Genomic DNA, 14,408 nt, shown 5'->3' on the forward strand with positions numbered 1-14,408 from the left:
CCCGGTTCTCCAGCTGGAGCAGAGACAAGGAGATAGAGAGACATCAGGGTCTGAAGAATGCGAGGCGGGTGGCTAGAGGGAAGTCTTCCTTTGAACCGTTTGGGGATTCAAGGACAGGGCTCCACAGGGGCTGGGAAGGGGCATGGCTAAGGGACCAGAATTAGAACTGAACCCTAGAAAGACTGGGCATTCGGTGGCCAGTAGTGGGGCAGTCGGCAGGGCTACTCAGAGCGTGACTTAGAATTATCGGCAGGCGAGGCTTCACAGAGGACAGGGATCGGCAAGACACTGTTGGAGGGGCCGAAAATGGTGGGATGACTCGAACGGTGTCCAGCAGGTCGGAGGCGGAGCTTCCTCTCGCCTCTTCTTCCCCATCTTTCTCTCCCCCCTCCAAAAAGACACACTGAGAAGTAAGAGCCATGTGGACTAGGTGGTTGAGGAGTTTATTTAGGGGAGAAGAATTAATCATATTTGTTCCTCCTCGGGGATGGAGTCTTCAAACAATACCGAAGGGCACGGGAAAGGGTGGGGGTCTGGAGGGGAGGGGGAGGGGCCACAGCCAGACAAAATGGCAACACACAAGCACAGGCACTACCGACGTCACAGACACAGCAGAGGGTACAGGATAGGGGCTCCAGACCGGGCCTCCAACCACTCCGGGACGGATGGGGGTGTGGAGGGAGGGAGGAGGCCGGGGGGTGGGGGGAGAAGGGTAGGTCGGCCTCACAGACCCTTTGGCTCTGTCCTCTGATTGCCTAGCTGTCCCACCTCGGGGTTGGCAAGGGTGTGGGGGGTGCCTCTCTCTGGATCCCACCCCTTACCCTCCAAGTCTTATCTCTCATCTCTTCCCAGGCCACCTCAGTCCTCAGCCTTGGCCAGGGATATTCCCCCCTACCCCTAACAAAACCCATCCCTCAGCTCCTGACCAAGCCTCTCACCTCGCCCTCCCCACTGCCAAGCCCACCCACTTTAAAACATATTTTCTTCACTGCTCCTTTGCGGGGGCGGGGCTGCTCCTTCAGAAACCACCATGCACGCCCCACTCTAAGCCCCGAACTGTCTAGAACCCGGACCACGACCTCACTCCAAGTTTGGCCCATTCCAGAACTCCACTTCTTGCCTTGCCCAAGGTCGGCCCCCTTTAGAATCAAACTCAGTCTCTCGAGTGTTCCAAGCCACACCTCTTCCATAGATTCTGGTCCCAATCCAAGGCCTGCCCACTCTGGGGCCTCACCCACTGCCTGCTTCAAGCCCCACCCCTTCTAGAACCACGCCCTTAGCGTTTTTCCAAACCCAGTGTCCAGGTCCCAAGTCACACTCCTTCCGTAGAACCCTGTCCTACTCCAACCCCTGCCCACTGCGGGCCCACCCGCTGCCTCACTCAAAGCTCCACCCCTTCTAGGACCACACCCTCAGCCTCCTTCTAAGCCCCATTCTAGAATGCTGTAGGGCACCCTTCTTCTTCAGACTCCAGATCCAGGATGTCTGGAACCCAACCCCTCTGCTTACTAGCCCCGTCCACTCCAGAGGTCCTCTTCAAGACCACCTTGGGTCCCACGCTTCCCCAGTCTCTGCCTTTCTCCTCTCTTCAGGGTTGAATTTTCCCTAATGGCCCCTGTTCAGGCATTGCTAGAGGAATCAAGGCCCGAGTTGGGGAGGAGGGGAGGGAGAGAGGGGAGAGAGTCTGAACTCACACCCACCCTCCCCACACAGCCTTCTGTCTCCTCCCTGTCCCCCTTACAGAGCCCCCCAACCTCAGGGCACAGGGCCAGGGAACAGAGAGGGGCCAAAGGATGAAGGGGAAGGGGTAGGGGTAAGAGAGGGGCCCATGCAAGATCGGGTCCCTAATGCATAAGGGGAGTGGAGTGGGGGCAGGGCTCAGACAGATAAATAGATATTTATATATAATATATATATATATAAACAGCAAAGACAGTTAAGGGTCTCCTGGTTTGAGGGGTGGAGACCTGGGGTGTAGGGATGGGAATGGGGGGCAGTCCTTCTCCTGAGCTCTTGCCTACCAACGGGGTCCTCCCGGGCTGCACTGACCTGTGGAGACAAAAGATACAAAAGGAGAGGGGGTCCAGACACAGGTGGTGCCTTTAGGGAAGGGCTGGGCTGCTATGCCTCTGCCCTGGCTTCACCCTCTATCTGCCATGCCCTTTCTTCCTTCCTTCTTCCTTCACTTATAGTCTTGGGGTCAGCTTCATCCCAGCTGCCCCTGCTGGGAAGATATACCTTGCCTCCACTAGATTAGGTACCAAAGAAATTATGGTTTCCCCTTCCCCCAACCCAAAAAAGTCTGTTAACGGGTACTGTTCTCCTCACTGGTGGTAAACTATATTGAGCAGAGCAAAGATCCTTATCTTCGTGGAGCTTACATTGTAGCAGGGGAGAAAGACTTTAAACAATTACCATGATGTATAAATAAGTTATCTAGTAGGACATAAGGTGATAATAAGTGAAATGGAAAAACAAAAAGTAGACTGGAGCGAGGGGGATTAGGAGTGACAGTAGGGGAAGAAAGGTTGCTGTAGTAAGTAGGTAGTCAGAGAAGACCTCATTGAAGAAGTGACATTGGAATAAAGACCTAAGGAGGTGAGGGAATGAGCCATGCAGATAACTGGAGAGAAGAGCATTCCGGGTAGGGAGCACAGCCAGTGCAAAGGCCCTGGGGTGGGACCACATCTAGTGTGTTTGAGGAACAGCAAGGAGATCAGTGGGGCTTCAATGGAGTGAGCAAGTGAGAGTGGTAGGAGGTGATGTCCGAGAGGTAGGTAATGGGGTCACGTAGGAGCTTGTAGACAAGGCTGTGAGGACTTCAGCTTTGACTCTGGATAAGGTATAAATCAAGTGAAGATTTTAAGCAGAGAAGAGTAAAATGATAGTAAAATGTCTCATGCTATGTTGTTTCTTTTATTTCCTCAATAAATGTTTCTTAACATTAGTAGTGCTCTAGGTGATGTGTCTGTAGCGTGAATTAGTCATGGTCACATCCCCTAGTCTAGTAGAAGAGACAGTCAATAAACATATAAACTAATAATTACAGACTGTGATAAAGAAAAGCACAGGGAGAGGTAAGAAAAGGGACTTGTAAGGAGTTGGCCAGGTAAGGTTATCAGTGCGTGTGGGTGTGAAACTCCAGGAGGAAAGCAAGTACCAAGACTGTGAAGTTGGACTGTTGTGCCTGGCACGTGGAGGTGGCCAGTGTGGCTGGAACAGAGTGCGGGGGAGTGGTTGGAGGTGAGAGGTCAGAGAAGTGAGGGGTGGGGCTAGATTGTGTAGGGTCTCGTGGGCCATAGCTTTGGCTTTGGCTTTGAATCTGAGTGAGATGGGAGCCCCAGTAGAGCTCTGAGCTCTGAACACAGGAGGGTCGTGGCGTGATTTAGGATTTAACAGGATCGTTCCCCACGCCATGAGCAGAATATAATGGGAATGGGGGTGGAAACCAGTGAAGAGGTCCAGGGGGACAGTGGGAAGATTATGGATATATTTTGAAGGTAGAGCCAACAGGAATTTTTAATGAATTAGATATGGGATGCCTGATAAACTGCTCCCTGCCCTTTCCATCCTGGCCAAGTGCCAGAAGCTACCTCCACCCATGTGTTGCCACCTCCTTGCCTTTCCCCTCTAACGCCATCAGCCTGCCTCTACTCCCCATCTTCCCCCCTCACATTTGAGGGAAATCTCGCTTCTCTTTTGAGGCCCAACAAGAAGGCCGGCAAGACTTTCCAATGCGCCCCCCCCCACCCCGCCCCGCTCCGCCCCGGCCCTTTCCTTCTTTGAAATTCCACACCACCTCCCTCGCCTCCAGGGTTGTGGAGAGGTGGCAGATCTGTCACCTCCTTCGGATTAGTGATCTTGTCTGACCTTCATGATCCAAGCCCGTTTACCCTCATCATCTGTTGGCCTTATCATAACGTATTGGCTAAGACCCACCTCTTCTTCCCTCCATGGCTCCTGCCCCCAGCGGATTTCCCACTACGCAAGTCCTCCTGTTATTCCCTCCTTTCATTGGTTGCTCTGCCCACTTCTCTCTCCCCTCCCTTCTCTCAGAGCAGCACTTCTACCTCTCTCCCATTGGCTCTTCATTCTGCCCATTTTCAAACACCACTCTTCTGCTCTCCACCATTGGCTAGTTTTTCCGCCCTTAGCACGTAGCTCCGCCTCTCTATTGGCTCCTTCAAATTCCCATCCTTACCTGTCCGGCCAGTGTCCTACTCCTATTGGTTCACTAACCCGCCCATCTCCTTTCATGAACCCTCCTTGGCCGCCCCGCCTGTCTGTCACTCACCAGACTATATCTGATTGGAGAAGGAGGTGGGCGCACCCTGAGGGCCATAGCCTTGCTGCCCGTAGTCGCCCTGAGGCCCGTAGCCACCGCCACCGCCACCGGCGGGCTGCCCGTAGTCAGGCTGATAGCCGCCCTGGGGCCCGTAGGAGTCCTGGGGCCCGTACCCGCCGGGGCCCTGCCCGTAGCCTGCCTCGCCGTAGGCATCCCCGGGCGCCGGTTGCTTCTCGGGGGCGCCGGGAGGAGCGCGCAGGAATGGGGCGGCCCAGCCTGTCTCCTTGAACACGAACCATAGGTTGCCGACCCAGAGCACCAGGTTCAGGAAGCCAAACACCTGCGGGGAGACAAAGCTCGGCTGTCGTCCTGCGCCCATTGCCCTGGCGGCCCCGGGGAACATCGAGGCCGCTTGCGTTGGGCTTGGATTCGCGGGCGCCCGGAGGGTGGTGGTTTCTGAGACCCCGACCCTCCGAGTCCCAGCGCATGAATGTCAATGTGCCCAAAAATCACCTTGGTGGGGAGGGGGGCGTGGGGCGTGTTAGAATTCAGATTCCCGGGGATGTTGAGATATATCAGTATTACATATATGTGTTTATATACACGTTTATACATGTACAAAATATAGTAAACCTAATTTTGTAATATATAGTAAAATGTTAAGCATAAATTTTTATTAAATATGTAGATATACCACTAATGGATGCATATATACACATATATATGTATATACAAATATATGTATAAATACCCATGTATAAAGTATATAAATATATGCTTTTATATTAAAACAAATATATATATATTTGTATAAATATATGCAATGTAATTCAATTTGGGGACAGGAAGTAATATTTCCACTTTACAGCTGAGGAAACTGAGGTGCAGAGAGGCTAAGTGGCTTAGATCTCGTAGCCAGCAATTGACCAAAAAAAGAGTTGGAATCTGAGGATCTGTAACACTTGTATACTACTTACCATGTGCCAGGCCCTTTTCTAAGCACTTTGTATGTTATTAGTTCACTACTTAACTTTGGAGCAGGACCTCTTATTTTCAATTTATATGCTCAAACTGAGGCCTGAGAGGCTGAGTAACTAGTTTCAGGTCGTAGAGCTTGCAAGTGGCAGAGCTCGGATTTGAGCTCAGTCTGACTCTGGCCAGTAGGGGGCGTCCATACGGGAAACATTTCAAGTTATTCTTTCATTTTGCATATAAGGAAACAGGTCCCAAGAGGGTTCTTACTGAGTTGCCAGAGATTCTACATGACTAGGCTGAGCCTGTGATCCAGGTCTCCCAAACCTAACTGGACAGAAGATCTCACGTTCCCCTTTTGGGGACAGTCTGTGGTGTCACAGTGGTTACAATTGCTATCTCATCCTACAAGGCTCTGTTGTTGGCATGCCTCCTCCAGGGAGCCCTCTTAGATTTCCTTTGAATTCTCCTCTCTTTCTCTCTCTCCACCACTCCCCATGCCAGACTAAGTTTCCCAGCCACCCTCCCCAGCTGGCCCAGCCAGCTTCCCAGGGCTTACCACCGAGGTGTTGAGGCCGGAGGTCACAGGGTCCCTCAGCTCCTTGCATGTATTCCCCGTCTGGTGGCAGACAGGCATCCCCTTGATAATGTTCTCTGGGTCCGTGGCCATCTTCACATCTGACAGCCCCTTGGCCCAGGCCGACGAGCTAACCAGCCACATGAAGGCGAACACTGCCGTGGCCAGAAAGTCCTAGGCCGGGCAGGGGGGAGGGAGATGGCACCGTGAGTGGGCTGCTTCATGCTGGGCTGTGGGGCCTCCTCAGATCACAGGCTTTCTTGGGAGGGGGTTCTCCCAGAAGAGACTTGTCTCTCCCCTGCCTTTCCAGCTCTTGAAGCCCCCAACACTCACTTGAAGGTGGCCCTCCTAGCTTGGGCTTGTCTGTGCATGTGTGTGTATGTGACAGAGGGTGTGGGAGTGTGATTGTGGTATGTGGTGTGGGTGTGTGTGGGGGGGATTCTGTGAGATGGTTGCCAAATCTGTGGAAAGTAGTGTGTCTTTCCACTTTTACCTGAATGTGGGAATTTGTGTCATTTTGTGTCTGGGATGAGGGTGTATGAGTACAGCTGTGTAGGAATCAGTGTGTCTGTGTGGTGTGATGACAAGCATGACTGTCACAATGAACCTCTGTGTGCTTCTTTCTTTCATCTAGACTGTAGGGTTTTGTGAGAGGTGGCAAGTTTCCAGGTGTCTGGGATTCTGTGTGGGCTGTGGGTGTGTCCCTGTCACTCTGATTCGGTGTCTCTGATGCTCATAGCAGCAGCAGCAGTAATGTGTGTGGCTGTTATCAGGGCCGCTTGCATGTGGGCCTGTCTGGGATTTGACGTGGCCTCTGAACATGGCTGTGTCCCCAAGGTTCCATGTCCCCTGGCCCCTGTATGCATACGAATGGCTGTGGGAGCTCACCAGCATGGGCCCTTTGTTGTTCTCTCTGTACTTGTTCTGCAGGAAGATGTAGGTAGCCAGAGCCCCCATGGAGTAGAGGAAGGCAAATACGGCCACGGTGACAAAGAATTCAGCTGATGAGGAGTAGTCCCCCACGAGGAAGATATTTTTAGGGTCTCCTTGGCAGGTGGGTGCCTCAAAGTACACTTGGTACAGCCTGTGGAGAGAGGTGGGCAGGTGTGGCCCAGGCCCTAAGAACTCCCTCCCCTCCCCCCCACCCAGTCATGGGTCCCCCCCAGATTCTGACAAGGTCCCAGGAAGAGGAGGAAATAACCATTCACGAGCACCTACGGTGTACCAGTCACATTTCACTGATTGCTGAGAGCATGCCGGTGAAATAGGTATTACTCAGCCCTCACTCCAACCTAGGTACTTTGGCCCCTTGGTTATTCATAGAACATACCAGGCACCCTCCCACCCTAGGATTTTTGCACTGGAATGCTCTTCTCCTTCAAGCTTTGCTCCACTGGTCACCTTCTCAGTGAGGTCTTCCCTGATCTATTTAATTAAATCTAACCATTCCCTCCCAGCACTCCTTAGCCCCCTTCTTTGCTCCATTTTCTCTGTAGCTGTGATACCCCAACTGACATACCATGTATTTTACTTTTTTCCTTGATTTTTTTTTGTAACTACAAGAGGGCAGGGCTTTTTCCTTTGTTTTGTTCAGTGTTGTACCCTTAAGGCCTGGAACAGTGCTGCCACATAGTAGGCGCTCAATAAATGAAGTATATGGAGGCAGAAACAGAGGCTCCGAGAAACGCATTAACTTGCCTAAAGTCACACAGCTGGTATAGGAATGACAGAGTTGGAATCTGAACCCTGTGTTTTTCCCCCTACGTCATGTTGACTCTTCTCCCCACCTCACTTCAGGTCCCCAAGAGAAACACAAATGTGTACATAGCAGGGGAGAGCCCAGGGACTACAAAATAGGAGGAGACAGATAGAAAGACAGGAGGGTAGAAGGGATGATGGAACAGGATGCGTGTATGTGAGGTGTGGGGTGGGGGGCGGCTGCAGACTGGGAAGGCATGTGAGGCTAAGGCCTTTCCTATGGTGTGATGGAAGAGGGGTCATAAGGAGGAACGCGTGTGGAGAGAAAGAGCAGGGTGAAGTCCCAGAGCTCTGGCCTCAGGTTGGGGGGCAGGATCCAAATGGTGCCAGTGCCCTTGTATAGCAAAGGCCCTAAGGGAAGGGCTTACACTTATTGATCACCTCTAAGCATTTTACATAATTGCTTCATTTAATGACCCTCCCCCACAATTCTCTAAAGCAGGCATTATTATACCTGTTTTACAGATGAACAAAGCGAGGCTCTGCAAGGCTAAGTTACTTGCACAGGGCTGCATGGCTGCTAAATGATGGAGCTAGGAGTTGGATCTGGGTTTAAGTTTCTGGGTTTCTAGGGGGAATGAGGGGTCTTTGGGGAGGATTATTGGGGCAGTGGCAGGGTTGGTCAGGGGGACACAGGGCAAAGATTTTTTTACCCTGGGAGGCTTGTGGGTGAAGGGCAGATCCTCAGGACCCGAGGTCCTAGACATGGGAGGAGTTGGGGGGGTCCACAGATTTTTCTGGTCTTCTAGATACCCAAAGGGCCTGCTCTCAGCAGTATCCCATGCTGCAACTCCCACTCCTTCCCCAAACTCTCTTGGCTTCTGTGAACTGGTGGATCCCTGGTTGTCATCCTCCCCTTCCCCAGCCTCTCAGACCACGCCTCCCTGGTGCCCCCTTTTCTTTTGATTATTGCTCAGGGCCTGCGCTGGGCTATCTTCTCTTCAGTCTTGCCTCTCACCCTGGGTGATCCCCTGAGCCTACATTTACCCTTAGTGCTCAAAAATCCCTAATTTCCAACTCAATCCCTGGTCTCTTTCCTGAATCCTTTAAACTTATTTATTTTCCTTATTTTAACAAACACTTATGGAGCACTTATTGTGTGCCTGGCACTGTGCTAAGCATTTTACAAGTATTAATTCATTTAATATTTATCATAACCCTCTAAGGTCGGTATTATTATCCCCTTTTACAGATGAAGAAATGGAGACCCAGAGCAGTTATGTGATTTGTCCTAGTAGTGGAGGAGCCTCAGGAGCCTCTATTGAAATTGTGTCTGTGGGTCTCTGTCTTCCCATTCCTAGGAGGTAAGCCTCTCCATGAGGGCAGCAACCTTGCCTGCTTGTGCTCACTCTTGTGTACCTAGCACCCGGCACACGGTATGAGCTCAATAACTCCCAGAACTGTTTAATTGGGCTTAATCTTTCCCCATGGCTAAGCAGCACCCCCCCATTATTCTCTATCATAAAACCCTGCATGAAGATGCCCTCCTTGGATTTCTCCCAATCTGCAATTATCCTCTTTATTCATTTGTTTATTTGTTATAATGTCGGCTCCATGAGGATAGGGAGCTTGGTCTGTTTTGTTCACTGTTATATCCCCAGCACTTTCAGCAGTACCTGACATACAGTAGGTTCTCAAAACATGTGTATGGGATGAACGAATGGGAATTAAATAATAATATTGGCTAACATTAATTGAGCACCTACTGCCTTAAGGATATATATATGTGTGCATATATATATATATAAAATTTTGAATCTTGTTTATTGCCAGTCTCCTGCCCCTCCTCTTCACTAGAACACAGCCAGAGGGCAACAGCCTATGCCTGTCTTGGTCACCACGTGTCCTAGATGTCCAGAGCAGTGCCAGGCACAAGGTAGGTGCTCAGTGCATGTGCAGTGACCTGAGTGGGTGTGGTCTCCCGAGGTGGGGGCTGGGCAGGAGCCGCTGGGGGGGAGGTGTTGGCCGGTCCCACCCCCACCCCCATCCCAGGTCTGTCAGGATCCCAGGGGTGGGCTAGTGTGGGGGCACACCTGAAGGGGTACTCGAATTCGACCTCGATGTTGAGGTCACTCTTGGTCTTGTTGGCACAGTCCACACTCAGCTGGAGCTCCCCACTGTAACTGCCGCATGTGGCAAAGGCGAAGATGGCAAAGACCTTGGGCAGCAGGGATGGGGATGGCCACGGTGAGCCTGTGTGCACGTGGGATGGGGCTGCCCTCCTCTGGACAGATCGGGGCCCAGCATAGGCAGCAGCAGATGGACTGGTCCCCACCCCCACCCCCTAATCAGGGCTCAGCGAGGCCCAAGGACAAGCTGATTAGAGGGGTGTGGCTATCTCTTCCAGTCTTTCTCCCAGTGTCTCTCTTGGTTTCTACCTCTCAATAATGCTCTGATTCCCCTTATTCTGTCTCAGTCTATTTCTCTGTCTCTGTCTTTGTCTCTCTCTGTATTCTGCCTGTCTCTGTTGTTCTCTGTGTCTCTGTTTCCCTCGGTATCTCTCTGTCTCTGTTTCTCAATGTGTCTTTGTCTTTCTCAGATGTCTCTGTCTTTCTGTATCTGTTTCTCTCTCTGCCTCTCTAGTATCTATGTGTGTCTCTTTCTGATTCTTCTCTCTCTCTCTCTCTCTCTCTGAATGTGTGTGTGTGTGTGTGTGTGTGTGTGTGTGTGTGTCTTTCTGTTTCTTGGTCTATCTGTCTCTATCTCCCTGCTCTGTCTCTGACATTATCTCTACGGTGCTCTCTCTGTCTCCCTCCTGCCTCTCTTTCTGTTTATCAGTTTCTCCTTTTCTCTTTTCCCGGAGGGTCTCTTCTTCTCCCTCTGTCTCTTTCTCTCCCCCACCGCATTTCTCTTCCTCTCTTCCTGTGTCTGTTTCTCTTTGCATCTCTGTTCTCTGTGCATCTTTCTCTGTCTCCCTTTTCTTTGTCTCTTTCTGTTTGTTTCTCTCCCATCTCCATATCACTTTTTTCCTGGTATTTCCATCTCTGTCTCCATCATTCCTGATCTCCCATTCTCTCTGTCTCCTTCACTGTCTCTGGGTTTCTCTGGCTTTTCGTCTCTCCCTGCAGCAACCAGCTTCAGTCTCCACCTCCCCTGCCCCTCTCTCACCTCAGGAGAGGAAGTAGGACGTCGCAATCTTCCACTTCAGAATGGGGGTACCCTTGGCCTTATGTGGCGTCACATCACAGCCCATCTGTTCTCTGGCCCCAACCCCCTGGGACTTCACCCAGGAGCCCAATTCCCCCACCCCCTTCTGCCCCCCCCATCCATCCCTCCCTCCTTATCCCTCCTGCATCCCTGCTCTTCCGGACCCCACTACCTCCCTCTTTCTCCCCACAGCCCAGACCACACTCACCCATTGCAGCACCTTCACAAAGCCGAGGGGCTCCTTGACCACCCGGAACTGACCCCCGGCCACCAGCTGAGGAGAGAAACGGTGGGGAGGCGTGGGGTTGTTGGGGATGGAGAGGGAGGTGAGGGACAAGGCCACCAGGCAATGACCCCTGGGGATAAGGCATGTGATCTCCGGGAGGGAGTGACGTTTGGAGAGGCGGTGAAAAGGAGAAAGTGACACTTTGGGGAAGGTGTGAGCTCAGGGTCTCTGAGAGAAGGTCCCCGGGGTTCAGGGCTGGTGGGGACGTCTGGGGAGATGGTGAGATAGATGGCAGAGGGGGTCAGGGGTGAGCAAGATGGGGATGGAGTCAGGACTAGTTAGGGAAGGGGAGAAGGTCTGAAATGGTAAAGGTGAGTCAGATGGTGAAGGGGATCCGGTGGAGAGAGTGAGGAAGGAGTTGGGGTTCATTAGGGTGGGGGAAGGGGTCTTGGATGGTGAAGGTGAGTCATAACAGGGAGGGAGTCGGGTTTGCTAGGGTGGGGGAGGGGTCTGCAGCGGTAAAGGTGAGTCAGATGACGGTGGTGGGGTGTCTGAGGTGATGAGGATGGGGAGGGGTTAGTCCTGGTTAGAGATGGGCGAGGTTCTGAGGTGGTGAAGAGGAGTTCGATGGCAGAGAGGATCTGGACTGATTTGATTAAGGTGGAGGAGGGCTAGGACATGGCTTCACTGCATATGTGCTGGGGGGAGGGAGACTAGGGGTTTGGGAGAAGCGAAACCGATCGTCCCCCTTGGTCTGCTCTGGGGGAAGAGGTGGTCATCTACCAGGGTACCATCTCTGTTTGGAAGGGGCAGGTGTCAGCCCTCCCCTTCACCCCCGCCCCCACGCCTTCTGTCGCTCTATTTCCTAGCTCATCTGCAGCACCCCCCATCTTCCTTCCACTCTCCCCTCCCCTCCCTCCTTGCCTATACCCTAGCTCCAAGACCCCTCTTCCTCCCCGGTCGCCCGTAAGGAACTGGCTCCTGGCGGCCCCCGCTGCGGCAGTGAGGACGGCCCTCGCTGCGGCAAAGGGCGCACTCCTTCTTTTCTCCACCTCCCCTTTCCTCCCCTCGCCTGCCGCAGACCCCAGCCCCAGCGCCGGGGACCGGGTGTCCGCTGCTAGGATTCTGGCCACCACCTCGTAGAGTCGGCGGATTCGCTGCGACCCCGGCGAGGAGGCCGGCCAGCGGCGGGCTCTGTCCGCGGTGCTGGAACGCGTACCTGATTCACCACGTCCATGTCGGCCAGCAGCAGCATCAGCAATGCGGGGGGCGGGAGGCGCCTGCTAGCAAGGGCGGGCGCGGGGCGCGGCGGGGGCGGTGCGCGATCGTCGGAACAGCCCAGGGGGCCGCAGCTCCGCCCCTCGCGCCCCCGCCTCGCTCGCCGCGCGCGCTTGCGCACAGCGGCCGTGTCTAAACCTCGTAGGCAGCCATTCCAGTCCGCAGGCTGGAACCGTGAAAATGCTGTCAGAAGATCGTTATCTCTGAAAACACAGCGAGAGATCTGGGGAGGTGGGCCGTTGGGTCCTACAGTAGGACAATTTGCCAGGCCGTTTGCTGAACTGTTGAATGTGTTCACTTACTTAAGCCTTAGAACATCCCTACGTGGTAGGGACTATTGGCCCCATTTTTACCGGTGAGGAAAATTAGTCCCCAGAGAGGTTAAGCGACTTGTACAAGGTCGCCCAGCTAGTTATTGGCAGTACCCAAAGTCCCTGCAATTTAAACATGGTTCAGGGTTTTGAGAGTTTCTTCTCATCTGCATTTTAAGCACTTAAAAAAAAAAAAACCCTCCCCCTCCAACCATTTCCCCTATTTCGCTCTTCCTTAGTCAAAGTGTTGCCTACTCCAACTCTCAACTTTTTGCATCCTGTTTATTCCTCAGTCCTCTCTTAATTGGACTATGCCTCCTTCATGCTACTAAAACTAGGCCCACCAAGGTCAATGGCAATTGCCATGTTGCAAAACCCAATGGATAAATACAGCTGGAATTTAAGATGCTCAACCTCACTCATACTAAAAGAAATGCCTATAAAAGCTACTAAGACACTGTTTTTCATCTTTGAGGGTGATGAATATAAAAAAGTTTGATAATGCTCAATATTAGCAGTTGGCCAGAAACAGGCATTCTCATAAATTGCCAGTGGAAGTTAAATTGGTATAACTTCTGTAGAGGGTAATTTGGCAAAATGTAGCAAACTAATAAGTCCATATATGTGGCTCAGCATTTACACTTCTAGGAATTTGTCTTACAGAGAGATTCAAACATGTGCTAAAAGAGGTATGTATAAGATAATACACTGCAGCACTGTTTATAAAGTGTGGACACTCCCCAAATGCTCATTACTGGCGGCCTGTTTAAAAAACTCAGGTAGAGCCGCAAAATGGACTACTATGTAGCTGTCATTACTAATAATATGGAGCTGTGTAATGATAGCCAAGATACTTAGTTAAGTAAGAAATGCAAGATGCCAAATTATGTGGGAATTGTGTACAAAGAGAAGGGAAGCATTATATCATAATTATAGAGAGAATAGCTAACATTTTAAATTGTGGCTGTTCTGTGAGCTTCCCATATATCACTCATTTAAATCCTCACAATAGGGACTTCCCTGGTGGCAGAGTGGTTAAGAATCCATCTGCCATAGCAGGAGACACGGGTTTGATCCCTGGTCCGGGAAGATCCCACATGCCATGGAGCAAGTAAGCCCATGTGCCACAACTGCTGAGCCTGCTCTCTAGAGCCCATAAGCCACAACTACTGAGCCCATGTGCCACAACTACTGAAGCCCACGCACCTAGAGCCTGTGCTCCTCAACAAGAGAAGCCACCACAATGAAAAGCCTGTGCACTGCAACGAAGAGTAGCCCCTGCTCTCTGCAACTAGAGAAAGCCCGCGTGCAGCAACGGAGACCCAATGCAGCCATCACTCAATCAATCAATTAATCCTCACAACAGCCCTATGAGTCAGGTACTACTACTATCCTCATTTTATAGCTGACTACACTAAGGTGCAGAGAGCTGAAGGAATTTTCCTAAGGTCACACAGTTGGTAGGTGGTAGAACTAAGATTTGAACAGGTGGTAAGTGGTGGAACTAGGATTTGAACCCAGGAAGTTTGGCTCCAGCACCTGTTACTCTTAGCCACTGTGCTAACTTATCAGTACAGCATCCTATAACTATATAAAAGATATCTGATAACATTGGTTGCCTCCAGAGGGAAGGGAAACTTTCACTTTATACCCCTTTGTACTTCTGAACTTTGAACCATCTGAATGTATACCTATGTTTTTTTTGTTTTTTAAACAAACACACTCACACTCAAGTTCACACAAATATTGAATATGTAATGGGTACTTCACAGTTATTGCCTTTTCGGGGGAAGAGCATGGGTTTTGGCATTCAATTGCCTGAATTTGAATCTCACCTCTAATATTTATTCCTGT

The 14,408-nt window shown here is 51.5% G+C and overlaps 1 protein-coding gene across 1 annotated transcript; it reads right to left on the reverse strand.

Moving 5' to 3' along the window:
- Nucleotides 1–424: 424 nt before the first annotated feature.
- Nucleotides 425–12,274, reverse strand: SYP (synaptophysin). Its single transcript, XM_082446637.1, has 7 exons — nt 12,185–12,274; nt 10,948–11,013; nt 9,626–9,750; nt 6,723–6,918; nt 5,817–6,008; nt 4,295–4,625; nt 425–2,049 (listed from the first exon to the last, which is right to left on the reverse strand). Exons 1-6 carry the CDS (start codon nt 12,218–12,220, stop codon nt 4,299–4,301), a joined length of 942 nt encoding a protein of 313 aa, XP_082302763.1. The 5' UTR covers nt 12,221–12,274; the 3' UTR covers nt 425–2,049; nt 4,295–4,298.
- Between the last annotated feature and the right edge of the window lie 2,134 nt (nt 12,275–14,408).

This window comes from Balaenoptera physalus (genome assembly GCF_965194825.1).
Source record: "Balaenoptera physalus genome assembly, chromosome: X".
NCBI lineage: Eukaryota > Metazoa > Chordata > Mammalia > Artiodactyla > Balaenopteridae > Balaenoptera > Balaenoptera physalus.